The sequence below is a fragment of the Schistocerca cancellata genome, chromosome 1 (assembly GCF_023864275.1).
Source record: "Schistocerca cancellata isolate TAMUIC-IGC-003103 chromosome 1, iqSchCanc2.1, whole genome shotgun sequence".
In the NCBI taxonomy this organism is placed as follows: domain Eukaryota; kingdom Metazoa; phylum Arthropoda; class Insecta; order Orthoptera; family Acrididae; genus Schistocerca; species Schistocerca cancellata.
Window position 1 is genome coordinate 65,122,921 of NC_064626.1, and position 23,644 is coordinate 65,146,564.

The following is a 23,644-nucleotide window of genomic DNA, read 5'->3' on the forward strand; positions in this document are numbered from 1 at the left end:
TGTGTGTAGCAGTACATAGCGTTTTAGTTTGCAATGAGTATGTTGTAATTAGTCTAGTCATCTTTTCGATTCCTATAGAATATTTTAATACTACTGTGCATGATTTAGTTTGTGTAGCCTATAACAACAATAACAATATGTACAGCATTTGGATATGGATTATAAAGTTTAAATTGTCTTTTGTTAAGGGAAGGCAAATAGTATAGCATTTTACACTCAGAATGTTTTTCTGCATCTACAATAACTTTTCATTGACTTTATTATTACACTGCCAAGTAATACTACATTATGCAATGCATATTTATGTTTATCTTTTAGAGTTCATACTTATTTATCAATACACTTCTAATAGAAACATAATCTGTTGCACCAGTATTTCCATTTTAAAAATATGTAGCTCTTCATTTTGTAGGTGGATACACAAGACAGGTGGTTTCCAGCTGTGGCCTAGTGTTTGTCTATCTGTGCACGCGCCATGAGTGCAACCCTCTGGGCCCTCTGCACAACTTCTGGACAACGCTTCTTGCGAACGAGGCGGCAGTCTTGGAAGAAGCCTTCATTTCTGGGGAATCCGTGGCTTTCGTCACTATAGGTGACCAGTCCTGGAAATGAATGCAAGATACAGTAATTTAAATGTTAGCTCAGAACAAAACATACTAGCACTAACAGTTTTGGGCTTACCGAGGCCCCAGATGCGTCCTCCTCGGAACTCCCCTTCGTATCTCATGCCATCAGCACGCCAAAATACCCCGTGTCCATGGAACCAACCTTGCATGAATTCTCCTTCATACCTGAATTTCAGAAATATATATTTAATAAATAATTAATAATAAACATTAATTAAAACACTACATCCACAAATTTATGCTTTTGTTCATATTTAACAGTGAAAACGTTTGTTTTACAAATCTACAGGAGTTAATTGGAGGATCTGGCAGACAATTTTGCTGCAGCATTTTTCTTCTGCTGCTATGGAAGCAAAATAACACATGACAAATGAAGAAAGGATGATATAAGAAGCATACTAACACAAGCAAAGAGGGCATGTCTTGAAAAACAAACATAGAGCAGGAATTTCTGAAAATGTATGTCTGGAACATGGCATTGTATGGAAATGAATCATGGACTGCAAGAAAAATCAGGAAAGAAGAGAATCAAGATATTTGATGTATGGTGTTAGAGGAGGATGTTGAAAACTGAGTGGACTGATACGACTGGAACTGAGGAGATTGTCTGTAGAATTGTTCTGGAAAAATATAAGTGAGAAATACTGACAGTGAGTGGATGAAAGGACAGGATCATAGGATGTGTGTTGAGATATTGTGAAATCCTGGCACACCACAAAATACGCCGTAAGACTACTGATGCAAAAAATGGTGCTGCATCACAGCAAGATTGGGCTACCCAGTGATCACATTGAAACCACACATGGTCTCAGTTACCCCACGGTATCTTTTCTAGAGCAAAGGTTAAAATGTTTGTATGAAATTGTGGACACACATTTCTATTTAACATGCCAGAGGTAAGATTCCTCTGTGAAAGTTCCTATGATTCTGCATCAAACATTTACAATACATTGCCACTGCTGCTGTACCTGACAAAGACAGTTTTGATTATCTACTGTGTAGTACTAGTCAACTGTTGCTAAGTGGACAAACAAGTTTAAGTTCAATCAGAGCAGCTTCGATAATTAGTGTAGTGGTTGGCTAAGATGTGCCACTACCCCAAAAATTATTGTCAAAGTGCATAAAATGGCCAAAGATCACCGACTAAAAGCAAAGGAAACTTCTGAAGTTGTCGGGAGGTCATCCAGATGGGCATATCCCATTTTAACAGTGGAATTGGATATGAGAAAATTATTTGCTAAATGGATGCGGTGAGGATCAGAAATGCAAGACAATGCATGCCCACTCACAAAGTGGCAATGCCATGCCAAAATATATGAGTTAAGCTACAAATTGTTGACCCCCTCCCCCCCCCCCCCCCCCCCTCTTATTCACCTAAGTTGGGTCCATAGACTTCCATCTCTTCCCCATGCTCAGAAGCTTCCTCAATGAATGGAGAGTCTCTTCAAATGAAGAACTGACAGCTGAAGTTGACAGGTATTTTGGAGGCCAGGAAGGTATCTAATTTTCAAGATGGGATCAAGGCACTGGCATGCTGGTGGACTAAGTGAATTAGTGATCAGGTGGTATAAAAAAGTTTCACTACGGTAAGTCAATTATTTCTATTCCATTCCAAGAAATTTTCAAACTACTCTTGCAGATTACATCTACAACATCTGCATTTGACAACATCACTAATTTATACACTCATTTAGGATGGTCATAACCAGACAAGTTATATGAGAAGTGTAGGCTACGTTTACTTCACTGAATCCTCAGTGTGTATGCACCATTGTACCTCAAATCAGACACCAGGTATTTTCTGTAATCATCACAATTGCAGCAAAAGGTCTCCTGAGTGTCCACACATGTCATTTTTGTGGTCTTTAGTCCAGAGACTGGTTTGATGCAGCTCTCCATGCTACTACATCATGTGCAAGCTTCTTCATCTTCAAGTAACTACTGCAACCTACAGCCTTCTGAATCTGCTTAATGTATTCATCTCTTCGTCTCACTCTATGATATTTAACCCCAATGCTCCCCTCCAATACTAAATTGGTGATCCCTAGATGCCTCAAAACATGTCCTACCAACCCATCCCTTCTTCTCGTCAAATTGTGCCCCAAATTCATCTGCTCCCCAATTCTATTCAGTACCTCCTCAATAGGTACAAGATCTACCTATCTGATCTTCAGCATTCTTCTGTAGCACGACATTTTGAAAGGTTCCTTTTTCTTCTTGTCTAAACTATTTATCCTCCATGTTTCACTTCCATACATGGCTACACTCCATACAAAAACTTTCACAAAAGACTTCCTGACACTTAAATCAATACTCGATGTTTAAAAATATCTCTTCTTCAGAAAAGTTTTCCTTGCCATTGCCAGTCTACATTTTATATCATTCTTCGACCATCATCAGTTATTTTATTCCCCAAACAGAAAAACTCAACTACTACTTTAAGTGTCTCATTTCCTAATCTAATTTTCTGAGCATCACGTGATTTACTTTGACTACATTCCATTATCCTTGTTTTGCTTTTGTTAATGTTCATCTTATATCCTCCTTTCAAGACATTGTTGATCCCATTCAACTGCTCTTCCAGGCCTTTGGCTGTCTCTGGGAGAATTACAATGTCATCGGCAAACCTCAAAGTTTTTATTTCTTCTCCATGGATTTTAATTCCTACTTCGAATTTTTCTTTTGTTTCCTGTACTGCTTGTTCAGTATACAGATTGAATAACATTGGGATTAGGCTACAATCCTGTCTCACTCCCTTTCCAACCACTGCTTCCCTTTCATGCCCCTCAACTCTTATAACTGCCACCTGGTTTCTGTACAAGTTGTAAATAGTCTTAGCTTCCTGTATTTCACCCCTGCCACCAACATAATTTGAAAGAGACTATTCAAGTCAACATTGTCAAAAGCTTTGTCTAAGTCTACAAATGCTAGAAACATTGGTGTGCCTTTCCTTAATCTATTTTTAAGATAAGTCGTAGGGTCAGTATTGCCTCACATGTTCCAACATTTACACAGAATCCAAACTGATCTTCCCCAAGGTCAGCTTCTACCAGGTTTTCCATTTATCTGTAAGGAATTTGTGTAAGTATTTTGCAGCTGTGACTTATTAAACTGATAGTTCAGTAATAGTAATTTTCACACCTGTCAACACTTCTTTTCTTTGGGTTTGGAATTACTATATTCTTCTTGAAGTATGAGGGTATATTGCCTGTCTCATACAGCTTGCTCACCAGGTGGTAGAGTTTTGTCAGGGCTGGCTCTCCCAAGGCTATCAGTAGTTCTAATGGAATGTTGTCTACTCCTGGGGCCTTGTTTCAACTTTGGTCTTTCAGTGCTCTGTCAAATTTTTGATGCAGTATCAGATCTCCCATATCATTTTCATTTATGTCCTCTTCCATTTACATAATATTGTCCTCAAGTACATTGCCCTTGTATAGACCCTCTACATACTCCTTCCACCTTTCTGCTTTCCCTTCTTTGCTTAGAACTGGGTTTCCACTTGAGCTCTTGATATTCATACAAGTGGTTCTCTATTCTTCAAAAGTCTCTTTAATTTTCTTGTAGGCAGTATCCATCTTACCCCTAGTGATATATGCCTCTACATCTTTACATTTGTCCTCTAGCCTTCCCTGCTTAGCCATTTTCCACTGCCTGTCGATCTCAGTTTTGAGACATTCGTATTCCTGTTTGCCCACTTTATTTACGGCCTTTTTAAATTTTCTCCTTTCATCAATTAAATTCAATATCTCTTCTGTTACCCAAGGATTTCTACTAGCCCTCATCTTTTGACCTACTTGATCCTCTGCTGTCTTCACTATTTCATCTCTCAAAGCTACCAATTCTTCTTCTATTGTACTTCTTTCCCCATTCTTGTCAATCAATCCTAATGCTCCCTCTGAAACTCTCTACAACCTCTGGTTCTTTCAATTTATCCAGGTCCCATCTCCTTAAATTCCCACTGTTTTGCAGTTTCTTCAGTTTTAATCTACAGTTCATAACCAATAGATTGTGGTCAGATTCTATATCTGCCCCTGGAAATGTCTTACAATTTAAAACTTGGCTCCTAAATCTCTGTCTTACCATTATAAAATCCATCTGAAATCTTCCAGTGTCTCTAGGTCTCTTCCATGTACACAACATTCTTTCATGATTCTTGAACCAAGTGTTAGCTATGATTAAGTTATGCTCATGCAAAATTCTACCAGGTGGCTTCCTCTTTCATCCTTACACCCATTCCATATTCACCTACTACTTTCCCTTCTCTTCCTTTTCTTTCTATCAAATTCCAGTCCCCCACGACTATTGAATTTTCATATCCCTTCACTATCTGAATAATTTCTTTTATCTCATCATACATTTCTTCAATCTGACCACACATAAAACAAAAATATTTGTAAATTCCTTCTCTATTAATGTTGTCCACCACTCAAACAAGCTCCACTGAATAGGCCAGGAGTTCGCTACACTCAGCTGGCGGCTACACGGGTAGTGGAGGCTGTGTGGTGTGGACTGGGCGATTTTTTAGGTTAGAAGGCCTCGGCAAAGTACGGGGTGGGCTGCAATCTCAAAGGGTGCATGGCAAATAAAGGACGTGCTTGGATCAAGGAACAGTCGGAATTGTAGTTGTAAATTGTTGTAGTTGTGCTGGGAAAATCCCTGAGCTTCAAGCGCTAATAGAAAACATAGAAGCTGAAATCGTAAGCTGTCTAAAGCCTGAAATAAGTTCTGCAGAAATTTTTACGAAGTCTCAGACGGTGTTCAGGAAAGATAGATTAGGCAGAATTGGTGGTGGAGTGTATGTGTCTGTCAGTAGTTTATCTTGTAGTGAAGTCGAAGTAGATACTCCGTGAGAATTGGTATGGGTGGAGGTTATACTTAACAGCCGAACAAAGTTGATAATTGGCTCCTTCTACCAGCCCCCAGACTCCAATGATATAGTTGCTGAACAGTTCAGAGAAAATTTGAGTCTCGTAACAAATAAATACCTCACTCATATGGTTATAGTTGGTGGGGACTTCAACCTTCCCTCGATATGTTGGCAAAAATACTTGTTCAAAACCGGTGGTAGGCAGAAAACATATTCCGAGATTGTCCTAAATCAGGGGCGGGCAAACGCTGCATGCGGCTCATGAGCACACAGCGCTGCACGTGTGCTGCTCGCGTGCAATCGTCAAACGGGACAGTGCCGACAGCCTGCAGGTTGCGGCAGTGTAGTACCAGGCTAAGCTGCGGACATTGAAGCGAAGTGACCACTACGTAGTGAACGTTGTATTTCAATAACCGGAAAATGCAGAGTGAATCGAGGAAACGGAGAATTGGAGATTTGCTATCTTTTAAAAAGGAATGGGAGAATCATTTGTTCTCTGCGGAAAAATGTGAAAATTGGAAATGTATAATATGTGACAGTATTGTCGCTGGTGAGCGGAAGTTTAATATTGAACGCCATTATAATAAATTTCAGTATGTTGCTGTTCTTAGTGCAATAAAAGAGGAATTTCTCAAGCGATTTGGGGATATATCTTACTTATCCCAAGGTTTTGAATAGTTCTCGAGAGAATCTGGTTTCTGTAGATGATTTTCATCTCAGTTTGCAAATCGAATTAATATATCTACAGTGTAATTCTCGTCTGAGAGACAACTTCCTTTTGGGAAGACGTGTAATAGATTTTTATCATGACTTTCCACAGCAAGAGTTTCCTCGTCTCCATCGTGAAGCCATGAAGATAGTCAATGTTGGGCTTGACATACTTTTGTGACAGATTTTTTTCTGTTATAAAAATTAATAAGTCTCGGTTAAGAGCAAACATCAGTAATGAAAATTTACGTAACTGTTTGCGTTTGTCTGTATGTAGAAATTTTGTTCCAGACATTAAACGTATGGTAATAGACAAAATCATTGCGTAAAACTGAAGTGATATCAGGTATTCCCCAGGGAAGCGTCCTGGGACCTCTGCTGTTCCTGATCTATGTAAACAACCTGGTTGACAATCTGAGCAGTTCTCTTAGGTTGTTCGCAGATGATGCTGTAATTTACCTTCTAGTAAGGTCATTCGAAGACCAGTATCAGTTGCAAAGCGATTTAGAAAAGATTGCTGTATGGTGTGGCAGGTGGCAGTGGACGCTAAATAACGAAAAGTGTGAGGTGATCCACATGAGTTCCAAAAGAAATCCGTTGGAATTCGATTACTTGATAAATAGTACAATTCTCAAGGCTGTCAATTCAACTAAGTACCTGGGTGTTGAAATTATGAACAACTTCAGTTGGAAAGACCACATAGATAATATTGTGGGGAAGGCGAGCCAAAGGTTGCGTTTCATTGGCAGGACACTTAGAAGATGCAACAAGTCCACTAAAGAGACAGCTTACACTACACTCATTTGTCCTCTGTTAGAATATTGCTGCGCGGTGTGGGATCCTTACCAGGTGGGATTGACAGAGGACATCGAAAGGGTGCAAAAAAGGGCAGCTCGTTTTGTATTATCACGTAATAGGGGGGAGAGTGTGGCAGATATGATACGCGAGTTGGGATGGAAGTCATTAAAGCAAAGACATTTTTCGTCGCAGCAAGATCTATTTACGAACTTTCAGTCACCAACTTTCTCTTCCGAATGCGAAAATATTTTGTTGAGCCCAACTTACATAGGTAGCAAAGATCATCAAAATAAAATAAGAGAAATCAGAGATCGAACAGAAAGGTTTAGGTGCTTGTATTTCCCGCGTGCTGTTCGGGAGTGGAAGGGTAGAGAGATAGTATGATTGTGGTTCGATGAACCCTCTGCCAAGCACTTAAATGTGAATTGCAGAGTAATCATGTAGATGTAGATGTAGAAGTAGATATCCTGTACCCTGTGTTCAATTCAATTCTCTGCTCTGCTGCATTTATCAAAAAGTTAAAGCACTTTCTTTGATCAGAACCATAATTTTTCTATTAAAAAATTAACATAAATGAAAATTTCTTTTTGTTAAACAGTGAAGCAACTGTTCAGTCCTCTTCCCAGATGTGTTTTTGTCTCTCTGCCCATTTCTCAGTCAACTGCATCATTTTCTTTCTCCCCTCTCCTCATTAGTCTTTTGTTGTATCCTATTCCTCTTTCACTTTGTTTTGTATCCACTGCTGCCTGCGCCCTCAGTTTAAATCTATGTACCTGTTATCAATCTTTGTTGTTGAACTTTTCATGATCTTATATTATGTAACTTACCACATGAAAGCGTTTGTATGTCGATAGACACACAAACAAACACAAATACACACACAAAATTCAAGCTTTCGCAACCAACGGTTACTTCGTCGGGAAAGAGAGAAGGAGAGGGAAAGAAGAAAGGATGTGGGTTTTAAGGGAGAGGGTAAGGAGTCATTCCAATCCCGGGAGCAGAAAGACTTACCTTAGGGGGGAAAAGAGGACAGGTATACACTCGCACACACACACATATCCATCCGTACACACACAGACACAAGCAGACATGTCATACAGACATGTCTGCTTGTGTCTTTTCAGTAAATGCAAGGGCAACAGTTTGAAAGATTGCTGATCTGGCCTTGTAACATCAATCAAAACAGCTGTGCTGGTACTGCAAACATCTAAAAACAAAGGGAAACTACAGCCATAATTCCTCCCAAGGGAATGCAGCTCTACTGTATAGTTAAATGATGATGGTGTCCTCTTGGGTAAAATATTCCAGAGGTAAAATTGTCCCAGATTCAGGTCTCTGGGCAGGGACTACTCATGAGGGTGTCATCACCAGGAGAAATAAAACTAGCCTTCTACAGACTGGAGCATGGAATATTACATCCCTTAATCAAGCAAGTAGGTTAGAAAATTTAAAAAGGGAAATTGACTGGTTGAAGTTAGATACAGTGTGAATTAGTAAAGTTTGATAGCGAGAGGAAAGAACTTCTGGTCAGGTGAATACAGGGTTATAAATGCAAAGTCAAATAGGGATAATGCAAGAGTGGGTTTAATAAGGAATAAGGAATAAGGAATATGAATGCAGTTATGCTACTATGGACAGCATAGTGAACACATTATCGTAGCCAAGATAGCCAACACTTACCACAGTAGTAAAAGTTTATATGCCAACTAGCTCTGCAAATGACAAAGAGATTGAAGAAATGTATGAGGAGATAAAAGAAATAATTATTCACATAGTTAAAGAACACAAAAAAATTAATTTTGATGGGGGACTGGAATTTGATAGTAGGAAAAGGAAGATATGGAAAAACAGTAGGTGAACTTGGACTGGGGGAAAGGAATGGAAGATGAAGCTGCATGGTAGAATTTTGCACAGATCATAATTTAATCATCACTAACAGTTGATTTAAAAATCATAAAAGATGGTTTTACATGTGAAAGAGACCTGGAGACACCAAAAGGTTTCAGATTGATTGTATATTGGTTAGGTAGAGATTTAGGAACCAGATCTTAAATTGTAAGATGTGCACTCTGACCACAATTTATTGGTTATGAACTGTAGATTAAAATGTAAGAAACTGGAAAAAGGTAGGACATTAAGGAGATGGGGTCTGGATAAGAACCAGAGGTTGTTGAGAATTTCAGAGGGAGCATTAGGCAACAGACTAAAAATTGGGAAAGAATTACATTAGAAGCTGAATGGGTAGCTTTAAGAGATGAAATAGTGGAGGGTGTCAGTTGTCTGAGACTGCGGTCATGTGTGTGTGTGTGTGTGTGTGTGTGTGTGTGTGTGTGAGAGAGAGAGAGAGAGAGAGAGAGAGAGAGAGAGAGAGAGAGAGTGTGTGTGTGTGTGTGTGTTTGCGTGTGTGTCTCATCTATTTTTGACGAAGGCCTTACTGGCTGAAAGCTTTATTTGTGACAGTCTTTTTGTTGTGTCTATCTGCGATTGAGCATCTCTGCTATTTGGTGAGCAGTAACTTTCCTTTTCATAATATTGTTACATCAATCCTGGATGTTCCATTGTTTCAAAAAGAATACAAATATTTAAGAAATAAAATTGATAGGAAATGCAAAATGGCTAAGCAGGAATGGTTAGAGGACAAAAATAAGGATTTAGAAGCACTTTTCACTACAGGAAAGATAGATACTGCCTACAGGGAAATTAAAGAGGCCTTTGGGGGAAAGAGAAGCAGCTGTATGAACTCAAGAGCTCAGATGGAAAACCAGTCTTAAGCAGATAGGGCCTGAACAAGGGAGACGTTCTTGAAGGCAATATTACGGAAAGGGAAGAGGACATAAATGAAGATGAGATGGGAGATAAGGTACTGCGAGAAGAATCTAAGTTGAAACTAGACCCCAGGGGTAGATGATATTCTAACAGAGTTGCTGATAGCCTTGGGAGAGACAGCCACAACAAAGCTCTACCATCTGGTGTGCAAGATGTTTGAGACAGGCAAGGTGATCTCAGACTTCAAGAAAAATGTAGTAACTCCAAGTCTTTATTGCAAAATACTAACACAAATTCTTTACAGAAGAATGAAAAAACTGGCAGAAGCTGACCTCAGCAAAGATCAGTTTGGATCCCAGAGAAATGTAGGCGCACACACAAGGAAATACTGACACTATGGCTTACCTTAAAAGACAGGTTAATGAAAGACAAACCTATGTTTATAGCATTTGTAGACTTAGAGAAAGCTTTTTACAGTGTTGATTGGAATACTCTCTTTGAAATTCTGAAGGCAGCAAGGATAAAATACAGGAAGTGAAGGCTATTTACAACTTGTACAGAAACCAGATGGCAGTTATAAGAATCAAGGGGCATGAAAGGGAAGCGGTGGTTGAGAAGGGAGTGAGACCGGGTCGTAGCCTATCCCCGATGTTATTCAATCTGTATATTGAACAAGGAGTAACGAAAAAAAAAGAAAAATTTGGAGTAGGAATTAAAGTACAGGGAGAAGAAATAAAGAACCTTCAGGTTTTTCAATGACATAGCAATTCTGTCACCGACAGCAAAGGACTTGGAAGAGCAGTTGAACAGAAGAGACCTTGTCTTGAAACGACCATATAAGATGAAATCAACAAAAGCAAAATGAAGATAATGGAATGTAGTTACATTAAATCAGGTTATGCTAAGGGAATTAGATTAGGAAATGAGACACATAGATGAGTTTTGCTATTTGGGCAGCAAAATAACTGATGATGGCTGAAGTACAGAGGATATAAAATATAGGCTGGCAATGGTGAGAAAAGCATTTGTTAACATCATATACAGATTTATGTGCTAGGAAATCTTCTCTGAAGGCATTTGTCTGGAGTGTAGCCATGTATGGAAGTAAGACATAGACAATAAACTGTTTAGACAAAAAGAAAACAGAACCTTTCAAAATATTGTGTTATAGAAGAATGTTGAAGATCACTGTTGAAGATCAGATGAGTTGATCACATAACTAATGAGGAGGTACCGAATAGAATTGGGGATACAAGAAATCTGTGGCACAACTTGACCACAAGAAGGGATTCTGAGATACCAAGAGATCACAGATTTAGTATTGGAGGGAAGTGTGAGGTAAAAATCATAGAGGGTGACCAAGAGATGAAAACAGTAAGCAGATTGAGAGGAATGCAGGAACACGGAGAGCTGCATCAAACAACTCTTTGGACAGAGGACTGCAACAACAACATGAAACATGTATGCTCTTTCTGGTGAAACAACACTTATTTATTAACTACATGACAAACATAGCATTGCCTATGTATTCCCTTTGCCAGTTTTTTTAATTTTTTTTATTAGAAACTAAAACAAAAAATGAACTGTGTTTGTAGTGAAGTATCCAAAAAAATTCAGTTCCATGTATTCTTGAAAACACCTTTGAAGTTATGAAACAACCGTACAAAGAAATATGCATTATTTACAAATGTTTAAGTACAGTATCACAGTTCCTTTAAACTGAGTGCAGCTTGTTTGCATTTCTATAACACTATTTTGTAAACATCCTTATGACAAGGCCTCTTCATAGCTCTATAGAGGGCTATCATTTCTGCCTACAGCTGTTTGTGCTTCACAGTTACAAGCTGTCAATAGTGCTGCCAGGTGTCAGAGATTTCCTTAAGCTGACTTGACTGTGGGAGTGTATTAGCACTAAAACATAAATGTATCAAATCTTCATCCCCTATGAGGCACTTTTTCATGTTTCTCAGTGTTTATGATGTCATATCTCTTGAACTATGTGTCATAAAATGACGAATTTGTATAGGTACATTCAGCAACATATCTGGATACTGTCAGCAAAATATGTTGCAAATAGAGTTAGTAGCAAAGAAATAATAAATTTAAAAGTCATGCATGATTTGGCAGTTTTTCATGTATCTCAGTGTTTATGACATCATATCTTATGATCTATGTGTTATAAAGTGATATAATTTTGTAGGTACATTCAGTGGTATAAGTGGATACTGCCTGCAAAACGTGTTTATGAATAGAGTTAGTAGAAAAGAAGTAATAAATTAAAACATCATACACAGTACTGCAGTTCATTCACACATTTCAGTGGTTATGATGTCATATCTCCTAAAGTATAATAGGTAAGTGGTTCTCATCCCCACAGTAACTGTTGCCTGACAGGAAGGGACATGTACCAAGTTTGGTTGAAATTTGTCCGATGTGGAACATCTTCTCAATGAAGTTGTGTGGACTATCTATTTAGTATTAAGTTATTTGACAATGGCCTAGGAAGCTGAAAGCTGGTTCAGAATGGGCTATTAAATAAATATTATTGGGAACATTAATACTGTGTATTCAAGTTTTTAATATGTCTATGTTCCTCCAAGAACAGACAGAATATTCCATAAGTAGGTATATATCTTACACGATTCATCTTATATTACAGTAACTATCACCTTTCCCTATTTTCCATGCTTTGGAACGTTTTTAATACTCAGCACATAATTTTTACATAATTTGTATGTTTGACACTTGATTCATTAATAATCATATACCAAAATGTTTGGCATTCTTTTCGCAAAACTGGAATGCCATACTACATGGATTAGGTCATAGGATATGGGTTCCACCTTTTTGCAAATACATTGTTTTTTCTTTCTACCCAAACATGTTTCAACACCTCTGTGCCATCATCAGTGGGTTTTTGTTTATTGAAATCATACAGTTGGTCCTGCAAAACCATATAATGTAAAATCACAATAAGAAGCAAAATGAACATAAACTTTCCTTAGGCCTCACTCTGTTAGATCAGTTACAACCTAAAATATGTTCACTTTTTACAGTTTTCAATAAACAAAAACCCACTGATGATGGCACAGAGGTGCTGAAACATGTTTAGGTAAAAACAAAAAGAAACAGTGTGTTTGCAAAAAGGCGGAACCCATATCCTATAATTTACTGCAAACACAGACAGAAAAAACAAGAGCTGCAGATCCAAAAGATGAATACATGGATTAGTGTTAATATTACTAAACTCCAAATCCCTGCACCAGTGATTGTAATGGTGTGTGTTTATCTTTGGATGTCACCAGACTGTGACAGTGAAAGGGTACAATAACTTTTCAGTATGGTTTAACTGTGTAGCACTATCTTATAAATACTTGTAGCTCACACTAATAAGACAAGACAGTACCTACATCTGTGTTGAATTATATAAATTATAGTGGTAACAATGGATGCCAAATTCATTCTACTAAATGTTCTATGACAAACATGCAATCAATGTTGACACCATTTACTGAAACTTCAAGTGCAAGATATTTGTTTTTCGGGTTTTAGAATTTATAACTTCACATTTCAAAACCATCATAACAGAAACTGGTAGCAGTTGGACTTACAATACGTTCAGTCTAAGAAGGCTCTCTATGAGGTGGCTGATGGAATCAGCTGAATTTCATTTCCAGTTATTTTATTTAGCGTATGGCTAATACAGACATATCACAAAATTAAATTACATATACATATGTACATATTGACACACAAGAAACTTAAGTTTGTCTTTAAAACTGAATATCCAGTCCTTCAATCCAGCGCACTGCAGCTGGAGTTGCTAGCAGGAAGACCTATTTGGCGCCGTTATAGGCTCGAATCCTGCATTCACTGACAATGTGGTGAACAGTCTGGTATGGAGCCCCGCAGTCACAGGCTGGATCAGGCAGCTTCTTCCACTTAAAGAGAGCATGCCTGCATTGGCCATGGCCAGTACGGATTCTGTTGAGAGTAGTCCAGGTCTTGCGTGGTAGGTCAAACCCACTTGAAAGTTTAGCACCTGAGAAGATGTTATGCAGGTGCACATCTGTCACTGCTTCCCACCGACCTTTCCATTCTTCAAGAGGTTTGAAATTCTTAGCAACCATGTCAGCAGCATCACACAGAGTTGGATGGCGTGATTTCAGTCTCTTGTGATTTAAAAGTGGCAGGTCGCTATGCACGGGTAGGTTAGAATTCCTGGAGATCTTGTGGAATTCTCTCATAAGGGCAGTACATTTGCGTAGATCAGGATGCATTATACCGGTTAACAGTGAAAGCCAATAAACCGGAGTAGATCTGATTGCGCCAGATATTATGCGCAGTGTCGTATTCAGCTGGGTATCAACAAGCTTTGTATGATGACTGTTCATCCAAACAGGTGCACAATACTCAGCACTTGAGTACACCAAGCACAGAGCTGAAGATCGCAGGGTGGTTGCTGAAGATCCCCAGGTAGTTCCGCATAGCTTATGGAGGATGTTGTTTTGAGTCCTCAACTTTTGAGCTAAGTTAAGAAGGTGTTGTTTGAAGCATAGTGTATGATCCAGGATGACCGAGATATTTTGGGTTCCAATTATGACGAAGAATTCCGCCTCTGAAACTTACTTCCAGTTTTATGTTTGCCAACCGGTTATTTAGATGGAAGCAACACACTTCTGTTTTACTCACACTGGGTTGGAGTCTCCAGATTTTGAAGTAATTATCTAATGCAGACAGGTCATTGGCTAGAATCTCTTCTGTTGTCTTCATTTCCTGGTGTTTTAAGGCTAGAGCCAGGTCATTGGCATTGCAGTATTTTCTGGACGAAGTGTCGGGTAGATCAGATAGATATAGGTTGAACAGTAAGGGTGAGAGAACTGATACTTGAGGCAATCTGTTGTTCAGCTTCCTCTCTTTACTTATGTTGCTTCCAGTGATTTCCTGGAACTTCCAATCGCTTAGCGTGCTGTTAATCAGTCGAGCCATTGTTCTGCAGGGTATGATTCAGAGAAATTTGTAGATAAGGCCTTCCCTCCACACAACACACAGTGTCAAAAGCGGCAGTTAGATCAACAAAAGCCACAGATGTTTTCTGCTTCATTTGGTATCCTGACTCTATGAAGGATGTGAGAGACAATACTTGGTCGCAGCAGCTACGCCCTGGTCTGAAGCCTGCCTGATCAACTGAAATGTTCTCTAGGATAGCGCTACTTATTCTGTTATATATTAGCCTTTCAAAAAGCTTGTAGCAGCAGCTAAGTAGGGTAATGGGGCGATAGCTTTCTACCTTGTTGCTGGGTTTGCCAGGTTTCAGAACAGATATTATCTTCACCTTTTTAAACTCCAATGGAAGATGACCAGTCAGCAGGATGTCAGTGAAGAATTCTGTCAGCCATTTCTTAGCTTTTCCTCCCATATGGATCAGGAATTCTGGATGGATACCATCGAATCCAGGCGCCTTAAGAGGTTTGAGGTCCTTCACTCCAGAGTCAATGTCTGAAACTGTGAAGGGATGGGTATACTCAGATGAGGGAGATGCCTTCTTTTTCAGGTCATGAAGTTGTCATCTGATATGTCTTGTATGTTTCTTGTCAGGAGGTACTCTTGAGGTAGTAATAGTGTGGGAAGCAATTTGATCTGGTGTTACTTCGGAATTTTTTCTGCATGCTGGTGCACTTCCTCCAATTTTCTCAGAAGACTCCATGCTTTCCTGCTCGAGTGGGTAAAGTCCATATTTTCGACTGTTTCTGCCAATTTCTGCCTCTGAGACATGTCCAAGCTGGACAATAGTTCCGTAGCTATCTCTGGGTCATCACTTTGCTGGAAGTGTTGGTACAGTGTTTTACTTTCATCATTCCATCCTGGAACATGTTCTTTTTGGTATCCTCTTGGCATACACTTTTTAGCTGTTGCTATTACTGCACCAATGAAGCATTGATAGTTCTTATGTGATGGAGGTATCCATCGAATGGTCTTACCCAGTTCCGTTGAAAACTTTATCCAGTCAGCTTTCTGGAAACTCCATCGAACATGCAGTGCTGATCGTATGACAGGAACCGTGCAGCCAATTTGTATTATTACAGGTCTGTGTTGGCTCTGAGGAAAGGCATCTATCACTTTCCTTGTGGTGTTGATGTGAAAGCCAGTTTTGTTGCAGCTAACAAAGCGTAAGTCAGGATTTGAATCCTTGTCCCAAGCAGCTTACCTGAAAGTGCCTTGATCTTTGGCATCAAACACTAGATGAAGATTATTCTCTTCAACCCATTCTGCAAGCATGCTCCCATTTGCATCATTTAGAGAGTACTTCCAAAGTTCGTGGTGACTATTTAAGTCTCCTATGTAAATTGCAGGATATTCTACTGTGTGTAGGACAAAATCAGGCCATGTTGTTTTGGGTGGTTTGTAAACATTTGTAATAGTAATGCCATGCAATTGTATGACAACTGTATGTATATCTGCCTCCACACTTACAGAAATCAGTGAAGCTTCATTTATGTTGTTCCGGACGTACGTAGCAATTGCATACACCTCATGGTAAGTTACACCAAGTGGAGAATATCCAGGAATTCAACCTCGGCTTTGGAATATTTCTTCGCTGGAAACACGAGTTTCCTGAACGGCAACGACATCGATATTGTTGTCCAGCAAAAATTTTGACAGGTAGTCACACTTTGCTCTGCTAATGCTTTCGATATTCAGTTGAACGAGTCTGATAGTTGGTCCAATGTTTCATGTTAATGAGCTCTGAAAAGAACTGTTTCTGCTATTTAGTTGATATGTCATTGCCAGGAGATCCTATGGATAGTCTGGCTGCCTGTAATCACTGTTGCTCAATTAGCACCACCCAGGAGGCACGTGTAGGGTATTTTAAGGTTAAACCTACGGATGTGAGCAATGCTACCAGTATTGATTACTAACTGGTCACCACCAATGTTTGTTAGCTAACAACACCATCTAGCGCATCTACTTCTTTAGAACCAAAGTGACATGCAGAGTTGACAATAACTGGAGTATTACATATAACTGAGTTTTGAATTATCTTCTTTATTGTCATTTTAGATTCATTAATTACTGTGTCATCTGCTAGCTAAAATTGGTGGCAGTTGGTAATCATTCAATTCAAGTCAATGTATTTTGACTTCTCGCTTGCTGCGAGTCTTCTTAGAACGTACATATTGTACACCATATTGTGTTATGTTTGTTACTGCCTTATTATGTTTGTTACTACCTTATGGAAAGGCACAAAAAATGCTGTAATGTTGTATGTTTCTTTTGCACTAATGTTACAAATCTTTAGGGTCTGTTAATATGTGATGTACAATCTTTACATTTTGACAGAAACAGTTGCTCAACCTGCTCTGCATTAAACTAGTGGTGCCATATCTCATGCCCTAAGATGATTGACTGTGCTCCTGTGTATGACAAGGACATCAGCCAAATTTTGCCATGTATTAGACTACTGATTAAGTAACAAAATATGTATTGATTACCTGGATAAAATGCTGGTCTTTGTAAACCATCATAACAGAAACTGCTTTGATCATTTATTAGTTATCTGAATAAATTGCTGGTAACACAGTCTTTATAAAGACCACCTATGTTGCATTGACCCATATGATAGCAATAAAACAGACATGATTGCTACATCAATGAACTAAGCCCCCTAGTAATCTTACAGAACACCTAAGGATTCCAAGGTCCAACCAGTAGTCTGGAAAATTTACACTACTTACAGTCAGTATACCATCTCCAATTGGTTCCTTCAAACTTTCACAGAAAATTTCCACAATAAAAAAAAAATAGGATAACTGCTTGTAGCTATGTAAGTAAAGAGTTACACCAAATCCAAACACTTCACTTTTCCTTGGATGGTTGGTTGGTTGGTTGGTTGGTTGATTGATTTAGGGGAGGGTACCAAACACTGAGGTCATCGATCCCATTGGTTTAGGGAACGATGGGGAAGGAAGTTGCCTGTGCCCTTTCAAATGAACCATACTAGCCTTTGCCTGAAGTGATTTAGGGAAATCATGGAAAACCTAAACCAGGCTGGCCAGACATGGATTTGAACTGTCATTCTCCTGAATGCGACTTCACTTTTCCATGAAAACAAGTACAGTTTATTTATTAAATGAATCTTTCGCTCTCCAGCGGAATGTGTGCTGTTTTGAAACTTATCGGAAGTTTAAAAGTAAGGTCAATGAAGTATTTATTCAACAGAAAGGTGCTATGTAATTTAATACAATGCTGATAACTGAACATCCTGTACAAGCTTCTTCCTTCTGTGCAATACTATGTATACTCCATAATGGTCTTTTTCTTTATTCTGGTATGAAAGTACACACAAGTCGCTTACAGACATCCAGCAGGAAATTTTAAATCTCCAGATGTAAAAAAAAAGTAACGGAATACCTTTTTAGCCACTCCTCCTACGGTATGTCCATAATTAAAGTTCCACTTCCGAAATGCTGCAGAAAGAGAACCACTGCTAAATTTGAACAGCAAACTATTGATGCAGGGGGAAACAGCTGTTCCCCAGTTTACATCCAAGATGCCCAACATGACTGTCTCCATGAAGAATCGCATGCTGCTGGTAAAGCTCTTTTACAAGAACAGTGGCTGTGCGCCATTAGCCTTGCAGACATTCTGGGCAGTGAGGGGTATGGAAAAGGTGTTGGTTGAGTGTCTGCTAAGCCGCTGAGAAAATAATTACAAAATTCGAAAAGACAGGTTCTTCTGAAGCGCATTGTGGCAGAGGGAGGAAAGCAGTTGATCTGACGTCTATCAACGATGTGGCCACAGCATTGCAGGAATAGTCAGGCAGTCATGTGCAAACAAGCGGTGCATGACAAATTGCCCGAATGTTGGACATGCCTGTGAGGCTGGTGCATAAAATCCTACAAACATCCTGCATTGCTATCCATACAAAATCAGCCATGTTCAGGGGTTCCTTCCCACTGATTTGCCTGCAAGACAAACATTCAGTTTGATATTTCTTGCTCACATGGAAGTGGACAATGACTGGCCATGGAACATCCTGTAGAAAGATGAGCCCATTTCCATCTCCAATGGCCTGTTAATAGGCAGAACTGTAGAATATTGGGAACAGAAAATCTGCATGCACATCTGTAGTAGCCACCAGAAAGATCGCGGGAGGCGCACATTGGCACGGCGCGTCATGGACAGTAGTTGCCGCAAGTAGAGTCCCGTCCACCAGAGGGCACGCGAGAATTCGGACACGCCCTCTGCCGGCGTAACAACAACAACAACTCCGGCAGGACAGGCAGAGTGCAGTCAGTCAACATCGGGCATGCCTAGGACAAAGTCCCGGTCTACGCTAAGTGAAGTGCGACGTAACGTGAACAGTGTTACTACACAATTGGCGACGAGTAGGGTCGTTCTTTCGCGTGTTGCGTCGTTGTTCCGGTTTCGCAGTTTCTCCACGGCATGGAGGATTTGGTGCGGGTTTTGGTTGCGCAGCAGACGGAGCTCATGGCCACCATGAAACAAGTGCTTCCGGCGTTGCTCTCACCGCCGTCTGCTCCGGCGCCGTTCCCTCCTCCCTTTCCCCCGTATGACGAGACGGCGGAGGATTGGGACGCATATGAACATCGCCTTCGGCAGCATTTCCAGGCGTTTCATGTTGCCGATGCGGAGGTATGTCGTGCTCTCTTCTTGTCTTGGATATCTCCCTCGCAACTGGCGCCGTTGCAGGAACCCTCGTCCTTGTCTTTTGACGCATTGTGTTCATTGCTGTCTTCATATTATCGCCGCCGCACGCATGTTGTGGCGGCTAGGGTCGAGTTCTATCAATGCAAGAAACAGCCCCATCAGTCTTACCGGGCGTGGGCCGCAACCCTGCACGGTCTTAGTCGCAAGTGTCATTTTGTCACGGAGCAGTCGCGGGAGTCGTATGCCCATGTTATGGTACGCGACGTCATTGTTCGTTCGGCCCCTGATAGGGAGGTCCGGCAACGGGCCCTGCAGTTAGAAGACCCTTCCCTCGAAGAAGTCCTGTCCATTGCTCAATCGTATGAAGTCTCTCACGCAGCAGGTCAACAGCTGGAAGCGTGGTGCGACGTCGCGGAGGTTCAGGGCGGCGCGGCCGCGTCCACTGTGTCCGGGGTGGACGACGTGCGAGCGGTACAATCCGGCCGTTACGGCCGCTCCCGCGCGGCGCGTAAACAGAATTCCGGCCGCCGGCCCCTGTTGCCGTCCTGTGCGTCGTGCTATATACATCACGATCGGTCAAAGTGCCCCCAGCGTTGGGCTGTTTGTCGCAAATGTCATAAAAACGGTCACATTGCTAAAGTTTGCCACTCAGCCTCAAAGGAATCGAAGGAAGCAAGTGCAGAGGACATGGACGTTGACATTCAGGAAGTTTCATCGGGCCAGGCTCCCGACGCATCGGCATGCAAACTCTTTATCGAGGTGTCAGTTCGGTCGCGCCGGTTACAACTGCAAGTAGATACGGGCGCGGCAGTTTCGTTGTTGAATGCACAAACGTATTCCGACCTTGGATCGCCCCCGTTGGCGCCAGTTTACCGGCGTCTACGCAGTTATGGTAAACAGTTCATTCCCCTACTGGGTCAATTCACTACCGACGTGACTTACAAATCAGTCACTCGGCCTATTACTTTTATTGTTGTCAGTGATGCGAGCTCCGCTAACCTTTTTGGCCTGGATGCCTTTCAAGCTTTTGGTTTTTCTATCGCTGACACCATACAGTTGGTCTCCGAAGACGTTCCCTATCACTCATTAGAATCTTTGATCTCAGACTTTCCAGACATTTTTGAGGAGGGCCTGGGGCGTGTTTCAGATTTTGAAGCTCACTTAACGTTGAAGGCGTCGGCTCGCCCGCGTTTTCTACGCGCGAGGCAGATCCCCTTGGCTCTCCGCCCTCAGGTAAAGGAAGAGCTAGACCGGCTGACAGCCCTAGGGGTCGTTCTTCCCATTTCTTCCAGTGAGTGGGCTTCGCCCCTCGTTATTGTCAAGAAGCCCTCTGGAAAATTACGTCTTTGTGGCGATTTTAAGGCCACCATTAATTCCCAATTGGTGGTGGACACCTATCCTTTGCCTCGTGCTGATGAATTGTTCTCCGCCGTGGCGGGAGGCCACTATTTTTCGAAAATCGATCTGTCAGAGGCTTATCATCAGATACCACTTGATGAGGACTCCAAACGGCTGGCAGTCGTCAACACCCCGTTTGGCCTTTACCAATACCAGCGGTTGGCTTTTGGAATATCCAGTGCCCCGGCGATATTCCAGCGTTATCTTGAGCATGTCACGTCGACAATCCCTCATTGTATTAATTACCTGGATGACATAATTGTCACGGGCCGCAGCACGACGGACCACTTGCACAACCTTCGCACCCTCTTTCTCAAATTCAGGTCTGTGGGCTTGCGTTGCAACCTGCAGAAGTCAACCTTCTTCCAACCGTCCATTGAGTATGTGGGCTACACCATCTCTCGGCATGGCATCCAGCCACTAGGAAGTTTGGTCCAAGGTATCGTCAACCTTCCTCGGCCCACATCGCTGAAGGAGTTAGAAGCTTTTTTAGGCAAGATAGCCTATTACCACCGGTTCATTCCCAGGGCTTCTACTATAGCCCACCCCCTGTACTGCCTTCTGCACAAGGGTGTTCCTTTTGATTGGTCGCCGGCATGCGAGCGAGCGTTCACCTCGTTGAAGGGCCTCCTCACGTCAGCCCCTTGTTTGGCTACTTTTGATCCCCATAAGCCGTTAGTCCTGGCTACGGATGCTTCACAGTATGGGGTGGGGGCGGTCCTGGCCCATCGCAACGCAGATGGTTCCGAGCAACCACTGGCGTTTGCGTCGAAAACGCTTAGTCCCGCGCAGGCCCATTACTCCCAGGTGGAAAAAGAGGCTTTGGCCATTGTCTACGCTGTTACCAAGTTTCACCCTTTCTTGTATGGCACGAAGTTTCAGTTAATCACTGACCATAAGCCGTTAATATCGTTATTTGGCCCCGCCTCTCAGATTCCGGATAGGGCGGCCCACAGACTACAGCGCTGGGCCTTGTTCCTCTCTAAGTACCATTATGACATTCGTTTTCGCCCTACAGGCCAGCATGCCAACGCCGACGCTCTTTCCCGTCTTCCGGTGGGCCCGGACCCTACATTTGATCGAGAGGAGATTATGTGTTTTCATTTGGATGTGGCGTCCCGCCAGGCGGTTGATGGCTTCCCGATCACTAGTTCTCGAGTCGCCAGGGAAACAGCGGCTGACCCGGTTCTCCGGCAAGTAGTTCGCCTCATTCAGCAGGGGTGGTCGTCCCGCCCTCCGGGCGGGGCCTCGGACCCTCTTCGTAATTATTTTCTTCTACGAGACCGTCTCTCAGTCTTGGAAGGAGTTCTCCTTCTGGCTACCAATGATACAGCTCCTCGCGTGGTTGTTCCTGCAAGTTTACGACGGGAGGTCCTCAAGTTATTACATGCGGGGCACTGGGGTGTTTCCCGTACTAAAACCTTGGCTCGCAGACATGTGTACTGGCCCGGTATTGACAGAGAAATTGAGCACTTGGTGGCCGCCTGTTCCCAGTGTGCGAGCCAACAAGCATCTCCCAGGGCAGCGTTCTCTTCATGGCCGCCGGCAACCCAGGCGTGGGAACGTGTTCACATCGATTTTGCGGGGCCGTTTCTCAATGGCTTTTGGCTCATTGTCATTGATGCTTATTCCCGATTCCCATATGTGGTTCGCTGCTCCTCAACCACTTCAGACGTTGCAATCCAGGCACTAGCAAAAATCTTTTCTGTGGAAGGTCTGCCAATCACCCTGGTCTCGGACAATGGACCGCAGTTTCTTTCGCAGACCTTCCAGGATTTTTGTAGGCGCTTCGGTATTCGGCACGTTTGCTCTCCCCCCTTCCATCCACAATCGAATGGGGAAGCTGAGCGCATGGTGCGCACCTTTAAGACGCAGATGAAAAAGTATGTGCACGAATTTCCTGCAGAGGAAGCATTGACGTTTTTCTTGACGGCATACCGGACCACACCAATGGGAGACCGCAGCCCCGCAGAGCTCCTCCATGGGCGTCAACCTAGGACTCTGCTGCACCTCCTCCAGCCTGGTCCTCGCCAGTCTTCCCAAAACGGAGTACCTGGCTTTCCACTGGGTATGTCAGTCTGGGCCCGTGGGTTTGGTCGCAATCCACGTTGGATACCGGCGGTGGTCCTGCACCGACATGGCCGCCGGCTCTATACCTTGCAGGTGGGGGACCGGGTGGTACGTCGTCACCAAAATCAGCTACGTCCACGTTCGGGCACCCACCCTCCGCCATCTCGGACACCGGCTTCCCCATTGCCGGCACCTGTATTGGTTTCCCAGGGGACGTTACCTCCTCTCCCCGCTGTGCCTCTGCCGCACTGTGATGGTTCTCAGCCTTGGCAGCCTCCAGTGGCCCCAGCACCGGCATCGCCGTCATTCGAGCTGCCCCAGCGAGAGCTGGCCCCCCTAGCCGGCCCGGTTTCGCAGGGGGCTAGTTCCCCTGTGGTCGTCCCTTCCCCTTCGTCCCCGCCACTGGGTCTTGCCCCTCCTGAGGTGGAACAGGATCCGGAGTTAGACAGCTTGTCGCCCGTTCTGTCCCGGGCTCCGGTTGTGGGACGATGGGGGCCTCTTCGTGTGGGTCATTTCCAGCCATATTCGAAGGTTCCGGCTCGAGGGTTGGCAGATTCCCTCGACTCCGGCCATCCCATGGATGTGGAGGTCATCGCTCCTGCCCGACGCTCCACCTTTCGACGCAGTGGATCACAGTGGCTTCACCCCCCGAAGGAGGAGGAGTGTAGTAGCCACCAGAAAGATCGCGGGAGGCGCACATTGGCACGGCGCGTCATGGACAGTAGTTGCCGCAAGTAGA

At 42.5% G+C, this 23,644-nt stretch overlaps 1 protein-coding gene across 1 annotated transcript in view; it reads right to left on the minus strand.

The window, feature by feature from the left end:
- Nucleotides 1-222: 222 nt before the first annotated feature.
- Nucleotides 223-23,644, minus strand: part of LOC126165169 (MORN repeat-containing protein 4 homolog) — a 36,034-nt gene continuing 12,612 nt past the window's right edge. Inside the window, exons 3-4 of the mRNA XM_049920298.1 lie at nt 682-791; nt 223-602 (exon numbers count right to left, since the gene is read on the minus strand). Coding sequence (XP_049776255.1) covers nt 448-602; nt 682-791 — 265 coding nt within the window. The 3' untranslated portion in view covers nt 223-447. The remainder of the gene's footprint in view (nt 603-681; nt 792-23,644) is intronic.